Source organism: Fundulus heteroclitus, chromosome 9 (genome assembly GCF_011125445.2).
Source record: "Fundulus heteroclitus isolate FHET01 chromosome 9, MU-UCD_Fhet_4.1, whole genome shotgun sequence".
In the NCBI taxonomy this organism is placed as follows: Eukaryota; Metazoa; Chordata; class Actinopteri; order Cyprinodontiformes; family Fundulidae; genus Fundulus; species Fundulus heteroclitus.
This window is the reverse complement of record NC_046369.1, coordinates 14,846,925-14,865,760: the sequence shown is the minus strand read 5'-3', so window position 1 is coordinate 14,865,760 and position 18,836 is coordinate 14,846,925. Positions and strand designations below refer to the sequence as shown.

The 18,836-nt window shown below is 39.1% G+C and overlaps 1 protein-coding gene across 1 annotated transcript; it reads left to right on the top strand.

Annotated features, from left to right (window-relative positions):
- The first annotated feature begins 3,743 nt into the window (after positions 1-3,743).
- Positions 3,744-17,689, top strand: alpi.1 (alkaline phosphatase, intestinal, tandem duplicate 1). Its single transcript, XM_012872566.3, has 11 exons — positions 3,744-3,919; positions 4,399-4,524; positions 7,069-7,184; positions 11,079-11,253; positions 11,521-11,693; positions 13,171-13,305; positions 13,394-13,469; positions 13,833-13,967; positions 14,159-14,350; positions 14,611-14,727; positions 16,558-17,689. The coding sequence occupies exons 1-11, from the start codon at positions 3,826-3,828 to the stop codon at positions 16,830-16,832; spliced, it is 1,614 nt and encodes a 537-aa protein (XP_012728020.2). The 5' UTR covers positions 3,744-3,825; the 3' UTR covers positions 16,833-17,689.
- Positions 17,690-18,836: the final 1,147 nt, after the last annotated feature.

Here is an 18,836-nt window from a genome sequence, read left to right as displayed (position 1 = left end):
ACATCATTGACTGCATTCCTCCAGTTAAAGTGAAAGTTCTTTCCGGGAAGAAAAAATCTCCTTGGAGAAATGCTCCGGCAGTTAGAGGTGAAAAAAGGGAGTGTCAAAAAGCTGAACGCAGGTGAAGAAAGAACAGGCTTCAGGTTCACTATGACATCTATAAAGAGAGACTTTACAGATATAACTTATAATTAAAAAATGCAAGGGAATCTTTCTTCTCTGAGATCATCAAGAAAAACATTAATAATGCTTGTGTCTTTTTTGCCACAGTCGACAGGTTAACAAATCCTTCTGTGTCCGTGACTTCCGAACTCCACTCCACCAGGGCCTGCGATGAATTTGCTAACTTCTTTACGGAGAAAATCCTAAAAATTAAAGGATCACTTTGTACTTCCATATCAACACCAGAACCAATGCTGTGTTCAGCTGGAACTATTTCTGACAAAATGTCCTAATTCAGCCAAATATGCCACACAAGCTTAGAGCAGATCATTCAGCAGCTAAGTTCCTCCTCCTGCTGCCTTGATGTTCTCCCCACAGCTTTCTTTAAGAAAGTTTTGCCTGTCATAGCATCTGATTTGACTCAGATAATAAACACGTCCCTTCTGTCAGGTGTTTTCCCCCAGTCCCTAAAAACAGCAATTATCAAACCGCTGCTGAAAAGAACAATTTAGACAAAATACTACTCCAGAACTATAGGCCCATCTCAAACCTCCCCTTTATTAGTAAGATTATTGAAAAAGCTGTGTTTTAACAAGTAAACACCTTCTCAACGACCAGTCGCTTTGACGTTTTCCAGTCTGGCTTCCGTGCTCACCACAGTACAGAGACCGCCCTTATCAAGGTCTTTAATGACATCCATATAAATACAGACTGTGGAAGAACCACTGTGCTGGTTCTATTGGACCTCAGTGCAGCATTCGATACTGTCGATCACTCCATTCTGTTAGAACGCCTGGAGAACTGGGTCGGCCTCTCTGGTACAGCTCTCCACTGGTTTAAATCCTACTTAAAGGACAGGGAATTTTTTGTATCAGTAGGTAACTTTACATCAAATATGACAAAAATCAAATGTGGGGTTCCCCAAGGGTCCATCCTGGGTCCCCTCCTTTTCAATATCTACATGCTCCCTCTAGCTCAGATCATAAAAAAACAACATACATAACTATGCAGACGACACACAGCTTTACATCACCATGTCACCAGGTGACTATGAACCAGTTCAGGCACTGAGTAAATGCCTAGAAGAAATCAATGCCTGGATGTGCCAAAACTTTCTTCAACTGAATAAAAACAAAACTGAAGTTATAATCTTTGGACAAATAGAGGAGAGATCAAAAGTTAGCACACAGCTCCAGCTGCTTCAGCTAGAAACCACTGATCAGGCCCGAAATCTGGGTGTAGTGATGGACTCAGACCTGAACCTCCAAAAGCATCTAAAGACAATTACAAGGTCGGCTTTCTATCACCTGAGGAACATTTCCAGGATTAAAGGACTAATGTCTCAGAAGGATCTGGAAAAAATAATCCATGCATTCATCTTTAGTCGAATTGATTACTGCAACGGTGTTTTCACAGGCCTGCCTAAAAAGTGGATCAGACAGCTGCAGCTGATCCAGAATGCTGCTGCCCACATCCTCACTAAGACCAAGAAAGTAGAGCACATAACCCCAGTTCTAAAGTCATTACACTGGCTCCCTGTATCTCAGAGAATAAACTTTAAAATACTTTTATTAGTCTATAAACCCCTGAATGGCTTAGCAACTAAATACATCACAGACTTGTTATCAGTGTATCAACCCTCCAGACCACTAAGGTCTTCTGGCTCCAGCCTACTCTGCATACCTAGAACATGAACCAAACACGGAGAAGCAGCATTTAGTACCTATGCTCCACTTACCTGGAACAAACTTCCAGAAAACTGTAAAAGTGAGGAAAGCCTGAGTTCTTTTATATCAAGATTAAAAACACATTTGTTTAAAACTGCCTTTGACTGTTCTAGTTTAACGGTTTTACTGTTTTTAATGTTATTTTTTGTTTCTACATTCTATCCCTACTTGCTTTTATTTTAATTGTTTTATTTTCCTATATTTTAATCATGTAAAGCACTTTGCATTGTCTCTGTACTGAATTGTGCTATATAAATAAATTTGCCTTGCCTTGTCTTACAAATACCGACAAAGATGCAGCCATCTGGTGTTGCTGCTTTGTTGTGTCAGTTAGTAGCTTCCTCTGACTCTTGCTTTCTAACAAGCCTGCTCTACAGAGCGTGTCCCCTTTCAACCCACATAAAGATCACGTTGGACATGCGTAAATGTGTCTGATCCCCTGTCACGGTGCTGTGTTTACTTCACATGAGTTGTCTGCGCATGTCCGGTGTTTTGTTGCATGTTTCTGTGGCATTGTCACAGCGCCACCATTGGGCCCGGCCAGCCTGTTGGTAACCTGACTAAACAAAAACTGTAAAAAAAAAAAGAAAAGAAAAAAAAAAGAATATCTTGTTTGTTTTCAGAGAATAAGAACAAGAACAATAATGTTATTTTCTATTTTGAAAATGTCTTGTTTTAACTGTGTTCAGTGAACATTTTTTTATTACTGAGAACAAAGATGTTCACTAGGTATTTACACTTGTGACACAGGAAACCTACTTCCGCAACAAATTCTCTGCTTTCTTTCAGCGGCAGACCTAAATCAACAGATAAACAAGCCGACACAGGCTTTCCAATACTTGCAAATTGCTGAGGATATTTCCTGTTCATGTGCAGTGGGCAACATCACGTGAGGTCTTTTCAGCCCAATCACTTGTATGATTTTATTGCAGTTTTGATTAGATGTGTCAGACACATCACTGGAAACCCCTGCTGGCAATACATTTGTGGCTGTAGAAAAGAAGAGAACGTTCAGAGCTCTTAAATGTAACAAACACTGAACCTTGTGGGTTCGCGAGGCAAAAAGGCGTTCACCTGGAGCTTGATTCCCCCTCACTGTATGAGGAACAAGCCTGGCCTAGCTGACCTCATTTCATAAATTAACTGTTGTGTTTATGTAGAAGAGAAGACATTTTTTTGTTTTGCAAGTCAGCTCCACTACCTCACAGAAGAAAAATGCCTCACTTCCCACAGAAAATCCAGCCAAGATGAGTTGGTGAGGGGAAAACTGGGGTCTTCTATATAGCACAAGAATTCAAAGAGGGAGGGAAATGGAAACGTGACCAACTGACACAAAAGCAGAGCACATTTTGATACTCTCTAGAATAGCTCGGACATTTACCCCCTTTCTTTTCTTGGACTGTTTTTCCAGGGGATGGGGGCAAGAAATGAAAGAGCCAAGTTAGGATTTCTATCATGCAGGATGCCAACATAAACTAGGTGCCAAATTTTTCTTTTCCTATTAGACAGATTACTGTATGCCAGAATATTTGAGCTTTTACCACATCAGAAGACCATTCAGATCTCTATCATGCACAAAGTAAGGAACCAGAGAAGGTAGGGAAACCACGATTAACTCAAAAACAGTAAACCAGAGCTCAGGCATTTCGAGGGTCTTAGATGCAACGCAGATCTTGTGTGGTCCCAACTTTTCCAATTCTTTTTCTGTCTTTCCTCTGTGTCTTCCTCCTTCTCTTAGATTTCACTCCCCCCCCTCTCTCTCTCTTTTTTTCATGGCTGTGAGCCTATGAGCTGGCGCAGGCCCTTCCTTGTTACACACCCCAGCGGGGCTTTATAAAGGAGGGCCGGAGGTCTCAGCAGCCAGACAGTCTCTGCCTGTACCTCTGCCTTTTGGTCTTGTTCCGTCGTCTTCTTCAGTCTCCAGGTTGGATTAGTGATGCTGATGGAACACTGCAGGACATGCAATTTTCAGGTTATAATTTTGGGCCCCATCATGATGGCTATAGCCCTGGCCGCTATGGACAGCCAAGGTGAGAAGATGACAGGGTTAGGTTATTGGTAGTGTTTGTGGGCAGACTGAAGCATACAAGCAGGTAACCACGACCTGGAAAGTGTGGGTTTGTGACGGCATGGATGTTGTTGAGAATAGCATTAAGGCATGATCACAGCTAGGGCGTGTAGAAAGTCAGGGCAGATGAACAAACCCTTGTGTGAGACCTTTATGCTTGTGTCAACCCGTTTAGGTAAACCACGGGACATCCAATTTTCCGGGATGAAGTTTTTTTTTTTTTTTTTTTACTTGACTGACTTTAGGCTTCTTGGTGCGAATGAATGGACAGAATTCTAACTGTCTTGGCAGTTTATGTAATTTTCCTGTGTAAAACCTTTTCTGGTTTCAAAGTAAACACTAATGTGTCAGAAAAAGACTAAAATAAATGTGTGTACACATTTACTTTCCATGCTATCCTTTCATTCTCAACATTTGTAATTCTTTCTGTTTTTGGAGCAGCCTTGCATGAACTTGAGAAGGACCCATCCTACTGGGATGCAAACGCAAAGGCGACACTGGATGCTGCGCTGAAGCTCCATCCCCGACAACACCGAGCTAAAAACATTATTCTGTTTCTTGGTGATGGTACGTAAATGCTGCAAATCTTAATTATACTCACCAACGTTTTTTGCTAAAGTAATGACAATTCTAATGGGTATTGTTCCTGTCCTAGTGTATTCAATAAGCATTATATGTGAATGAATGAAAAAACTGCATTATTAAAGCTATACTTAATTAGTAATATTTGCACATAAAATGTTCAACGTTGTAGCTTTCATATGGTTCAAAAACTAGAAATCATGTCAAAAGTCATTAAAAGCATACTTTGTATAATTAATTAGTTTTCAACACCACTGAAGGTTCCTTCCTTATAACCTCAAGGTCATCAAACTTGACATTTCTCAAGACTATGGTATGATACAAGGAGTTGTTTTGTTTTTTCATAATGAATACGAATCATTTCAAAATCATAGCAAAACAAATATGTTCCTCAATTTTCAATTGTGCTAACTGATACTTTGTTCAAACATCTATTTTATTCACTTTCCAGGAATAATTTTTCTGTACACATCCCAAGAATTATCACAAATCTTGTAAACTAAAAACTTTGGCTGTCCTTAAAGGATTTTTATTGACATCCTTTAGACAAAGAAATAGTTTGCAAAGAGGTTACAGATGGTCTAATTGTACAAAGGTATCAGTCAGGTGAAGGGCAGAAACAAAATAACAGCAATATATTTGTAGCTGTGCAAAATAGAGATAGTGTCAATAATTGGAGAAAATATGAAACAAGGACATCACAAAAAACAGATGTTTCTCAGGAATTCTTGGCAAAACAAGGTGAAAATCTGCAAATAGCCTGTCAGTAACACTGAAGGAGCTACAGTTGTGTTGTACATATGATAAAACCTGTGCAAGTCCAAACTCAGGAGCAGGGCTCCAAACAGAAGCCTGGTGTTCCAAATAAAATGCCCAGGCAGCAGCCCTGGCTGATACCTCCCCAAAACCCACTGCAGAATATGCAATGGTCCAGTGAAACCTCAACCAAAGTTTTGGACACAATTCCAAATGGTAACATTGACACAAAAATAACACAGTACATCACCAAAGGAAAACAATATGATACTGAAAAAGGTTGTGGACGAAAGAAATTCTTACAGTCTAATAGGTTTGGAGAACTTTTGCAAGCTTGGTTGGGCAAATATTGCAAGTCAAGATGTGATAAGCTATTTCCATCTGTCTAATTCCACAATATGGATAACATAGGGTTGTTTTTAAATATTTTTAAAGGAAGAGATCACATAGTGTGACATTTTCATTATATCATTGGAAGCTATGCATTGTACACTGTAACAGCTAGGTTAACAGAAGTTTTATTAAAAGGTTTAAAACCCCACATATGCATTAAATGGCTAGGGTTAAATAATAGATCTCTCCTGGAAACTGCCTCAGTTGGATGGAAATTAATTATCTGTTGTCTGTATAAGTATAGTCTGTTGGCTGTATATATTTTTGTTCTTAATACACAGTTGAAAGCAATTGAATGTTCCTTATAAAGCGTTTTGGGTACCTTTGCTTTCTTTTTTGGTACACTGCTACATTGGCACCATATACAGCTGATTAGGTGCTAAGTAAAGAGTCTCCAGCAGGTCTTAGCAACAGCTCATTTTGCCTGTGTTTGATCGTTCCCTCAATATTGAGGAATTTATAAATGAAATTGCCTCGTAAAGTTTCATAGTTTCTAGCTTAAAAGGGCACCTTTGTGTTGTGTTTGCTGACTTGGATAGCCAGTGCCGATATGTTAGCCTTGTCCTCTGGCACTCCAAACTCAGTGGAGACAGCTACACTCAAAAGGAGGCTGTTTACATCTGGATCGGATAGAAATTCTTATTTTGTGTTTATATTTACAGCCGGCAAGGCATTAAATTCATCTTTGCAGGAGGAGCTGTTTAAACGCACATGGATTAAAGAGCTGTTTTCCAGTTAACTACCACAGTATCTGTTTTAAATCAAACCCACTTAGTCACATTTCTGGGTGGTCGGGGTTCAGTTTTCTTTTTGCATCTCCCCTTTTCGTCTGCCATGTGTAGAGCCTGTTCTAAGTTTTATGACTGTGATTGTTGAGTTAAATTTACTGCTGCTGCATTACTCAGGTAGGTTTTGTGGTTTTTAAAGTAAGGGACATAGTACAGAAGATACAGCACATCCATTAACTGTTTCACTACTATATTTGTTTCTTCACACATCTATCTCTGTAAACTAAATAGTTCTCCAGTGCCATTTTGCAAAGAGAAGAAACAAATAATCTAAATGCTGATTTTGATAGTTGTATGCTATTCCTAGAAATCCCCAGCTTCATACATTCTGACCTATTCACACTAAGAGGAAGCAGTTTTGAAGGTAGCTGCATACGCCAGTGGTTGTGTGTTTCATATTAACAACTTGGGAGAAGATAATTTGCAGAGAATGTGCTGAGACTTAGTGTAACCACAATGGGCCAGGAATGCAAATATGTGAACCATTGCTTTCTAAATATGGAATTAATTATGTAATCACTTTGAGATAGCGACAACGAGAAAAGCAGAAGAACATAAAAGTGATTTTATTGTGTCTCTCATCCTTTGGCAGGGATGGGTGTGTCCACTGTTTCAGCAACACGTATCCTGCGAGGTCAGAATGAGGGCAGGTCTGGGGAAGAAACGGTGCTGGCCATGGATACCTTCCCATATGTTGCCCTCTCCAAGGTAACGATACAAAGCAGGACCGCTTACTTCCAGGTGGTCTTCCAATGAATTATCAAAGAGTCTTAAACATTTCCATTTTATTAAGCTTGAGAGGCAACTAAAGGAAACCAAGGCTGTTCTAAAAATGATTTACTAAGCACTTTTTTTCTAAACATTTGGGCCTTTTCGGCATTTCGATGAAGGGATGGAAAAATAATGTTTGAGCTGGTAATTCACACTCACTCAGTTCTTATTTATAATAAGTGTTTGAGTTTCTGTGGATGAAAAATGACCAGGAGTTCCTTTGGATTTTCAACAGCAAGAAACTCTAGTGTTTCTTTTCATAACACATAGTTGATGAGCTCCTGTAGAAACCATTAAAACTCAATCAGCTCTTATTAATGCTGCCATTTAGTCAATTTTATTATCATTTCTCAACCACAAAGTTATTTCAAAGTAAGCTTTCAGACATTTTACAGTTTGATAAGAATGCTGCATCAAGCTCTTTGACTAGTACTTTATTAGCCTGGTCAGCCAGACTGACTTAGGCAGTAAATACGGCCTATCAGTCTGGAAAGTTTCTAAGGCAGGATTAACAGGGTTAACAGGGTCAGTGGAAACAGGGTAGAACCAATCAGATAACTAAGGATTTGACTAAGGATTTGAGGCAAGCTCCAAGCAACACACTCTGTATTAGCTGTTAGAGCAGCCAGTTGTTCAGTTTTTACAAATATATACAGATCATTCTGGACATAATATAGGGCCTCATTAAAACATCACTTTGTTGCGGCCACCATTTTGACTGTTATGGGTGGTCACAGAAAAGCGCTGCTGCATTATGGGTAAAGAGTGACAGCTCCTAAACTCCCGTGTCCAGCACTGTGATTGGTCCAGTAAGTTTTAGAGCCTGTCCAGACCGACAAGCTGTGTATTGAATATGCATAGCAACGTCAGTCTGGCTGGCCAGGCTTGTACTTTATAAGTGGCAAGTGGAAGAAAAAGCGTACAGTGCAGCTTAGATAAGAATAAAGTCTTGATTCCTAAACAAATTTGAAAAATACTGTGGAAAATTGAGCACTTTGTTCATGCACAGTGTTTGTTCCCACAGTGTTTCCAGAGTGATTACTTTGTCAAGGCTGAAACACACCAAACCATCCGATCCGTCCGATCCGATGGAAAATTGTGTTGTACCAATTAGCTCTCGTTGAAGTGAGTGGGACCGGGCAGACCGGCTTGCCCTTTTCTGCTGTACTGCGTAGTTGCAACCAAGGTAGACACCTGCTCTATCCTGGTTGGAGTTACGCAGAATTTTGACGGTATGAGTCAGACAGGAAGAAAGACACTTTGACAAAGTAAAACATGTCTGCTTTGGGGAAAAATACAAAATAAAATCTCCAAACCGCAAGGTAAACGGAACACAATTTCAGACCAGCTTCGTCCACTTATAGGTCTGTCCCAGAAAACACAATGCTCAATAAATAATTAATAAAACATTTCAATAAGTTGTGTACTTTCCCATGGTTGGAGCTTGGAAGTACAGCAAACAAATAAAATTAAACAGCAATCTTCTTTAAGCTTGTTCAAGCAGCAACTGCAGCTTTACTGCTCGGCTTGCTTATGTTGGCGGAAAATCTGGAATTTGCGGCATATATTCTCGTGGGGATACTTGATCTCACGAGTCCGGTGGTCTATAGAGGGAGCCTCTACTACGGAGTCAGTAGGTGTGGAAAAAAATCTGTATGGATCCGAACATCGAGTCGGACGGATAGGATGGTTTGGTGTGTTTCACTCTTTAAGCATTTGCATTGCATTCTCCTTTTGACACAACTCAAGTAAATTGCAAGACTCTGCGTGAAAAGTGTGACTTTCAGCAGTTATTGGCACATAGAATTGCATTGGAACTTGAGGTTAACAGCTGTTAAAAGCACTTTTATGAAAACTGCTGGGAATTGATGTGGGCTTTGTCAGTCCCATGATCCGTATCGCTTCAGGTCCAGGTGATCCTTTCACAAGTAGGAAGTTGCTGTGAGCCATACGAATGTAAATCAAGGTTAAAATAGCTAAAGAATGTCAGCATTCAGAAGCAAATTTAACCCAGTATCGTTTTACTCACTTATTTAAATAGTTTATATTGGATTTGGTCAGCAAATAATTTGACAGAATGCTAATCGCTCTAACACAAAGAAAACTGTAAAACTAGCTACACCAAGTAAATCTGAACTAATTTTCCAGCTCTCTGTCACCTTTAAACATATTTACCAACACAGACTCACACGCAACATGAGCCTGCATAGAGATACTATAGCGGTATTAAGGTTTAAGCATACACATGCATGCATTTAAACCCTTTAAAGTTTTTGTGGCTGCTTGGTAAAGAGGCACTGTTCATTTTTAATAGAGAGAAAGAAGGTGAAAAACAGAAGTGGCCCTTTGCTTTCCATCTGCATGTTGCATCCTGTCTGTTAATGAGCACCTACTGCAATCTGAGTTCTTAAACCACAGAACTAAAAGAGATTTAAAGGATTTTGTTAAAATCCCCCTTTAGTTAAAATGCTGACTATAAGCTGTAGATAGTGAACAAACATTCTGGGTCTCACATGGCTTTCAGGGCAAGTGTAATCCTTAAATTATTGTAACTTGAGCAGTATGGAAAAGATAAGAATTTATTAATTGTAGTTTTTCTGCCTCAACCTACAATCAAGACAGATTTATTTTATGCTTTAGAAAAGTATACATAATATTTTTTTGTTTATGCAACCCCCAAGATCTTCACTAAGGAGACAAAACATTCATTTATTGGGAGAGCCTGGTGTCACGACAAGGTGTTGCCATTGGTTGGGCTACATTTTAGGACATTGATTTTCTTTTGGGAACGTGTAATTTTGGCTCTTATAAGTAAAGTGACAAGATGAGCCTTGCCAAAGACGCATCCTTAACTTTTCAAGATATATAGCGTAAAGTCTTATTGTGTACAGCTTTGCTACAATGTCCTGTAAAATACCACCAAGTGGAAGCCCTAAAGCCTGTAACTTTTTAAATTATCTCTCCGAATATAGATATGTGGAAATAGCTTTTTGAGTGTAGCAATTTTCAGACTCATAAATTCCTGAAATTAATAACATTTTTATTTTGAACATGTCTTTGTTTCAAAATAATAAAAATAATAATAACAGTGAAACTTAACATAAAACCTTCATATTCAGGTTGAAACAGAGCAGGAAGAACTCATTGCATAATATATCCTACCCCCATTTGGGTCATCCAGAATAAGCACAAGAAAAACACACATCTGCTTTACTTGAATTATATGTTCTCTTGTTTTTCCCATTTAGAAGAACATCTAGGTAAACTTGACCACACCGTTGCATCATGTCTATGTCTCAGGGACCAGCAAGTGACTGAATATTGAGTAAATGTTTGTTGATGAATTTAAAAAGTGAAACATAAATATCTTAACATAATTCCTATTATTTTACAGTGACTTCTGTGGGGTTAGGGTTAGGGTTCGTCCCAACCGCCTAACCCTAGGGCAGCAGTGGTAATTCTGTAAAAATAACATCTTAATTGGGTTTATATCATCAGCTAGTAAATCAAATCAAAAACTTTGACCATTTATAACCCTGGAATATTTGTTAACTTGAAATCACATTAATTCAATCTCAAAAGGAAATTAATCCCAGGGGAAATTAAATGTTAAAGTAGCTCATAGGGGTTTCTTCGAACAAGTTGTTGTAGATGCTGATGGCTGCAGGCAGGAATGATCAATGTGACGCAACAAATCGCTCATCTACATTTTGGACAAACTGTGTATAATAAATAAATACAAACCAAATTAAATACAAACCAAATAAATGTGTTTGTTTTGCACTGAATCCTCTTCAGGTTAATAGGTTCAATTGTGTTCCCTTTCTGCAGACCTACAGTGTGGATAAGCAGGTTGCAGACAGCGCCAGCACGGCCACAGCCTATCACTGTGGGGTTAAGGCCAACGCCAAGACAGTTGGACTCAGTGCTAAAGCGGTGGCCTATGAGTGCAACACCACCTTTGGCAATGAGGTCTACTCAGTGCTACGACGTGCTAAAGCCCAAGGTAAATACAGTAGTAGATGATAGTAGCGGGTGTGCTACATAATGGAAAAGGTCAACCAGTTCAACCTGCATGCTTAACCTCAAGGTACAGATTAACCATACTCACCTGAGAAAGACGATGATATGCTGATAGTGTCACATATTACTGTTCAGTGCAGCGTACAGAACTAACTGTAGTGATCAACCTTTTAGCAAGCATTTTGTTTATTTCTGAAAAAAAAAAAAAAAACAGATTTGGTTGTGATTTGAGTGTTTCTGTGTTGTCCAGGTAAATCTGTGGGTATAGTGACCACCACACGTGTCCAGCATGCCTCACCAGCTGCAGCCTATGCCCACTCTGTCAGCCGCAGCTGGTACAGCGACGCAGATCTTCCCTCTAGCGCTCACAGGCATGGCTGTGTGGATATTGCCACCCAGCTCGTCACCAACTTTGACATTGATGTATGGAAAGACCAGTTCTTTTTGGCACCTTTTCCTTTCCTATTATTATACAATTTCCTATTTATATTATACTATTTCCTATTATTTATGGTAACATCTCTGAAAATCTTGTATTACTGAAACCCATTTAATATTACCATATCACCAGCTATTTCTTTTAAGATTAAATTATTAAAATAAAAAAATTTATAGCCATTTAATCTGACAGAATTCAGATATTTACGTATATGACATAAAGGACACATACACTTTTTTCCAGTGTACAGGCTTATAAACTTCCCTCTTTACCTGCAAAAATAACAATGGTCATTATGATCAGCTCGATCTAAATTTCATCAAATTAAGGAACGTGTCTAAAAAAAAAAGTAAAGGTCTATCCCTGAGTGCCTTTGAAAAGTTCAATATGGGTTTTTATGTTGCTTTTGGAGTCATGGCTTCTTCCTCTCTGTGTGGTCTTTCCGCCCACGTCAGTACAGAACTCCTTTCACTGTGTGTAAGACGCTCTGTTTTACCAGCGTCTTCCCCAGGTCTTTTGGTTTTGTTTTTGGGTTGATACCCACATTTCACACCAGCACACATTGAATTCTGAGGCACATAACCCGTCTCCTTCCTTCCTGGTATAATAGCTAGATATTACCACGCTGTAGCCAAGGGTGATCCAGACATGTGAAGGTTCACTGTTGTCTTTTTTAATATCTCTTCTTGCTTGTATGCTCTGAAGTATGAGACGCGCACAACTGTGCAGTTAATTTTTAGTCAGTGACAGATCTATCTAGTCTATTATGAGGCTAAGCAGTGACATCAGGCATGCCTCCAGTCCTCAAACGCATGTCCTGGAGTCAATAGCAGTCACCTAAGATAAGATAAACCACAGGTAAATTTTTTATTGTATCCCGCTCAGGTAGCGACATTTCTGCAATATAGCTTTGAGATAGGGGGATGTACTGTGGCTCCTGCAACTGTAAAAAAAACCCGATGAACTATTATACACCAGACTATAGGGTTGGCCATCCCAAGCAATCCACTTGGAAATGTGTGTTGCTTAACCTTACTCGCTTTATTTAGTTGTATAACGTTAATCTGGCCGGCCATGTTACTCTTTTATTGTCACCTAGAGAAAAACCTGAACATCAACTAGGGATTGAACTGCTTTCATGATTATTTTTTATTGTCATTGTCAGTTTTAAAACAGTTTCAAACTAAAGGCCTGTTGGGTACAACTTGTCCCATTTGAATAGCAATGTTTTATGGCAACTATAAAAGATAATCAGGAGCTGAGTGCAGATAATTACTTCAGTGCTGGTTCTGTAAAAAAAACAACAACACCTCAAACAGAGTTAATATTTGGAATCAGATCTTGACACACCTCACACTGACTTTAACCACCTCTCGCATGCATTTTAAAAATTACATAGATTTTCAATTACTTGAAGCTACATTCTGTCACGTGTTTTTTTCTTTTTTTTTTTTAAAAAAGGTGATTCTAGGGGGAGGCAGGATGTACATGACACCAAAAGGCACTCCAGATCCTGAGTATCCAACCTCCAATTCTCGCAGGGGAAACCGCAAAGACAAGAAAAACCTCATTGATGTGTGGTTGAAAGCTAAACCGGTAGAGTTAATGAGCATTAATCTGATATATTATCTCCTACTTTATGGACCTCTGCTACAAACAGATGCGTGTGACCTTTGTGTTTCAGAACAAGAAATCCCTCTATGTCTGGCATAAGAAGGAGTTTGATGAGATAAATGTGAAAACTACAGATCGTCTTATGGGTGGGTATACAAGTAATCTTGAATGTCACCTTTCATCTTTATAGCAGTGTAAAACCATTATGTGTTATGTGAATTTACTTTTAACTAGCATTATCAGCTACAGAGATAAAGTCTCAAGGGTGCATTGCTTGCCATGATTATGCATATAACAGTAATCCAGATGCAGCCACTAGGAGCACACAGTCTTAATTATCTTACTATCGTCTCATCCTCTGTAAAATGTTTAGATTCTTGCACGTTTACATGGTTTTGTGCAGGTTTTCCTTTTCACAAACTCATTGCTCCTAAATGTGGCCAAATCTTTGCTGTCTCCAGCACCATGTAATGCTTATATTTTATAACCTTTTTTTTCTGCTGGTTTAGGCCTTTTTGAACCCAAGGACATGAGATTTGATGTTTTTCGAAATACCTCCCGAGACCCGTCCATTGTGGAGATGACAGAAAAAGCCATTCAAATCCTCAGGAAGAATCCAAAAGGATACTTCCTCTTTGTTGAAGATAAGTATTATGGCCCTATCCATGAACAGAAAATCACAATGACACCTCTAGCGATTTACTAATATGTACCTATTTACCACGTTATATTTGAAGTGAAACAGAATCCTGATTGCCCATGTAATTATTTGAAAATCACACAATAGCTAATATTTACCCCATGTTGACGTGTATCCTCACTTGTGCTGTAATACGAGGGAGAATTGACCACGGCCACCATGATGGCATTGCTAAACTGGCGCTGACTGAAGCTGAGATGTTCGATCGTGCCATTGAGCGGGCGGCGAAGATCACCAGGGAATCTGACACGCTGACTGTGGTAACTGCGGATCACTCTCATGTCTTTACCTTTGGTGGTAGCACACCTCGAGGGAACCCTATTTTTGGTAAGATTCTAAGCATTGCCACTTTCATCCTGTCCACATTAAAAGTTGTGTGAAAGTATAGAGAATGTTTAAGACCAACAAAGGTTATTTGACTGAAGACGAGAAAGCATTGACCTAGCCTTGAATTTCTTAACTCTAGAAAGTCATGAATAAAGGTGATTCAGGTTCCTTGTAATCTGCTTTCATTGTGATGTCAAAGCGTATCCAAGTATCTAGGAATTGCATGACAAGTATTTTTCATTTCCCACACCACGATTCAGGCCTGGCGCCAAAGAAAGCCGATGACGAAATGCCTTTCACCAGCATCCTTTATGCCAATGGCCCTGGTTATGTGCATGTAAATGGAACCAGAGGAAACATCACAACGGTGGATTACTGTGAGTCCGGGATAATGGTTTTCATGTGCCGCCGCTTGTCTGCACTGATCTGTGTACAGACAGCTTTAACTGATGTGGTTATGGCTGACTCATGCCTATATTCATCGGAAAAACAAAGATGAAACATGATGCATTCATTGCATTATGGTCTGTTCTCTTGTTGCCCCAGAATCCTTTGCATTCCTCAAACTGAACTTTTAAAAAGCATTTGCATGTCTTTGTTAAGCATTCAACTGCAGTGACCTGTTGGAAAACATATAAACACCCATGCCTCAAATTATTGCCTCAAATACCTTTTATAACCCACAGTTTTGCCCCTTTTTCAAATGGACCAGCATTATTTTTTGGAACCAGTTTTTATGTCTAATAACTATACACTGAACCCAGCTCGGTAATGGAATGAGATTTTAAAATGTATCCATCTGGGGAGGCTGGGAGATTTGCAAAAGTACTCCATGTACACTTTTGACGCTAAGGTTCTGAAGCAACAAGAGAGTAAAAGGCTCCACGGTACTTTTCCAACCATCTGCACACATTATGGGGGGAAAAAAGACTTTATCTGGAGTGCAGAAAAGATTGTAATATTTATAATCATAATTTCAGAATATTTTATCTTATTTCCTGTGTAACATGTGCTTGTTTTATTTTAAAAGGCAGGCACTATTTCTGCAATTTACTTCAAAAGAAGTTCAATTGCCTTGTGGGATTTTGGAAGGCTGTAATTAGTTTTGTTTAAGTAAATTATGGAAGCTTTGGAAAACCCTATCTTATGGGCCAAATGACTTTAAAAACATCTACCAGGCAAATGCAATTATGGTATTAGAGCAAAAGCAAGAACAACAAACAAAAAAAGTATTAAAAGCAAGGAGAGTAAAGCTAGGACACTTTAGTAGTAACACTCTGTTTATATTTTTATACAATGGGGAAAATACGCATGGAACATGTTAACATATTTCTCAGTATATAGTCATACTCAATAGAATAGTTTGGAAAATTTTCATTCATTCTTCCTTTTGGGGGGTTCTGATCAGTTGGATTCAACTAAGGTGACTGACTGGGCAGCTCTATTTTTGTTACTCTAAGACCATTTCAGAGTTTCCTTACTATGTATTTAGGATAATTGGTAGCTGAAAAATGCATCATCCTCATGTTTTTATAAAGCACATTCCTTGATTCATTCCTTCTGCAGTTACATAAAGTCTGAAGAACTTTACTGTTGGTATTATGATTTTTTTGGGGGGCTGATCTCATATGATCTCATATGACCAGAATAATTATCAATGTTTAACTGGCTTGTTCAAAAGTCCAGTAGCAAACGTTTAACAATTTTCAATGCTCTTTTTCTTTAGCAGTGGAGTTTTGTGCAGTGGCTTGCCAGTGGCCGTCACTTAGGATTAAATTAGCTGATATGAATTTGTGCTCATGAGGAGAGGTTTTGCTTTCCAAATACTAACAGATTCCAGCAATATTTCTGTTTTTCTGCAGTTTTTTTACCATTTTTTTTCATGTGTTCAAAACCTATTTCCCATTCCACTCCAGTTATTTGTACATAACCTAACTCAGGACAAATTTTTGTAGATTTCTTTATATGTATGGATTATTTTGTCTTGTGAAAGATACATGAATGAATGCATAAATTTCATGCCAATATGACCATTTGAAATACGTTTTGGGAGAAAACACAAGTTCAATACTTGCGTTCCCTACTCTATCCTCTAAAATCTTGTTTGCTGGTTTTGTACGTAATAGTGACTCATAAATACAGATGTGCTGTTTAATCTGTCAATTTCCCTTATTCCTTTTTTGCACTTCGAACCTGTCCCCTTGTAGTGGATGAAGAGTACATGCAGCAGGCTGCTGTCCCGTTGGACGCTGAGACACACGGGGGAGAAGACGTGGCCATCTACGCCAAAGGCCCAATGGCTCACCTATTTCATGGAGTGAAGGAGCAGAACTATGTGGCGCATGTTATGGCCTACGCAGCCTGTTTGGAGCCCTACAAACTCTGCCCTCCTCACCATCACAGCCATTCCTCAGCCGGGGGTCTGCACACGCATTTAGGCCTTTTACTCAGCATGCTTGTCCTTCTAGGGTTTTTAAGATGACCTTCAAACACACACACATACACACACACTCATCTAGGCAAACATTTAAACTGTTAGAATATTCGCATGCAGTAAAACAAAGACTATGGGCAAAGTGCTCCCAGGTAAATATGCAAACATGCCCGTTCTGTGCGTGGGCTGGAAAATCCCACTGCAAGGATAAACATTGACAGGACTGTATTTATTACCAAAATACTCCGTGCATCATGTGGTATTAATCCACACCCTTTTTCCTTGCCATGCATTTCAAATGCAAGTTTAGGCATGCAAGCGTTAACTCATCTCAGCTGCATGGAAATAAAAAAGGCAAGCACTGACAGCGTGTACGCAAAGATTAATTGCTATTCCTTTGTAGATAGTTTTCCAAGAGAGAAAAATTAAGACTCAGTAACTCATTCGACATTCCAGTTAAACAATGTACAACTTCAAAAGAGACTACAGACTTGAATTTACATGTAAATTCATCATTAAATGAGAAGTTTTCAATGTCACAGATTTACATGGAGTGAAAATGTACTGTGTGTTCATAAATGATTTTCCCTGAATGACTTGAAGCCAATTAAGAAAGCTGGGTAGGAGGGGGGGGGGGGCATTGTGCAGTGCCTGTACTCTACAGGTACATGTATATCCATGTTACATGCACAGATGGGGAAAAAAAATAAATGTTAACATAAAATAAACCTGAACTTTGAGCTGTTATGACATTGTGAGTTACATTAAATAAATGACCTCATATGGGCTGATAAAAAGGCGGTATACGTGGTCTTTTATGACTAGTGCATAAGATTTGGCATCCTGTTATAGTTGTTTTTGGTTCAGTGTTACAATATATTAAATGTGTTTTTATTGTAAATACATATAATTTGTCTGCAAATTGTTAATGTATTTTTATACAGTTTGTTTCTGAAAATGTATATAATACTATAAATCATTACTATTACTGCAGAGACTCTTTTTGTTCTCATTTAATAACTTCCAGGTTTTTCACCTCTCTTGGTGTCTTGAAGGCTACAGTAATTCAATGTTTTAAGAATAAGGCATATTTTTATACAAGTACTCTTATCAAAAGGAAATCCTCAAGAAGGATTTAAGCACTTGTGTGCAATGTAACAACCTAAAGCCAAATCTTTGGTCTCTCATCTTTTATTCATGCTGAAGGTTTGTAAAAGACCCATGTGCAGACTTCAGATTCTAGAAACTGACAAGTTTAATGATACAACAGGGAGAAGTAAAACAGAAAAAAGGGTCTAGGGACAAGGCAGTCATTTTTTTTAAGTAAAAAGAAAGCAACAAATTAAATGACAGTTCACTGAAGAATCCAGCAATGAACAATGACAACAGCGATCTTATATACTGTAGATTGGAGGATGACATAGAATGCAAATGTGTAAATCTGGTGATAATGTTGACTAGTTATGGCAGAAGTTACGCAGGGAGACAAAGGGAGGGAGACTAATTAACACGGATCGAGATGAACTAAGACAAAAAGAAACTGTCAAACCAAGGGGGAAGGTTTGTGCGCAGATCTGTGTGGAGGCCTCTCTCTCTCTCTCTCTCTCTCTCTCTCTCTCTCTCTCTCTCTCTCCCTCCCCCTCTCTCTCTCTTCAGGGTGAGACACCCACAGGTGATTCTACTCAGTAGCAATCAAGAGGAGCATAAGAGGAGGCAGGAGCGTCTATCCACGCTCCTGCACTGACAAGACGTTATCCAACCGCTCCACCGCCTGCATGTCCACACTCCTACATCCACCACAAACTCCAGCTAGCTGTGCAGCATTACACAACCCGCCGCTTAGACTGCCAACCCCAGCTCTCTGTGTGCCGACTCATAACCCCCCTAGACTCACTGCTTAACCAACATCATAACCACCCGCTGATGGAAATTTGAAAACTTAGCACTAGTTGAACATGCAAACTCCACACGGAAATACTACCGAGCAGACAGGATTTGAACCCAGAACCTTCCGAGTTTTCTTATTTTTTATCTCCAGTCAATGGGAAAGCA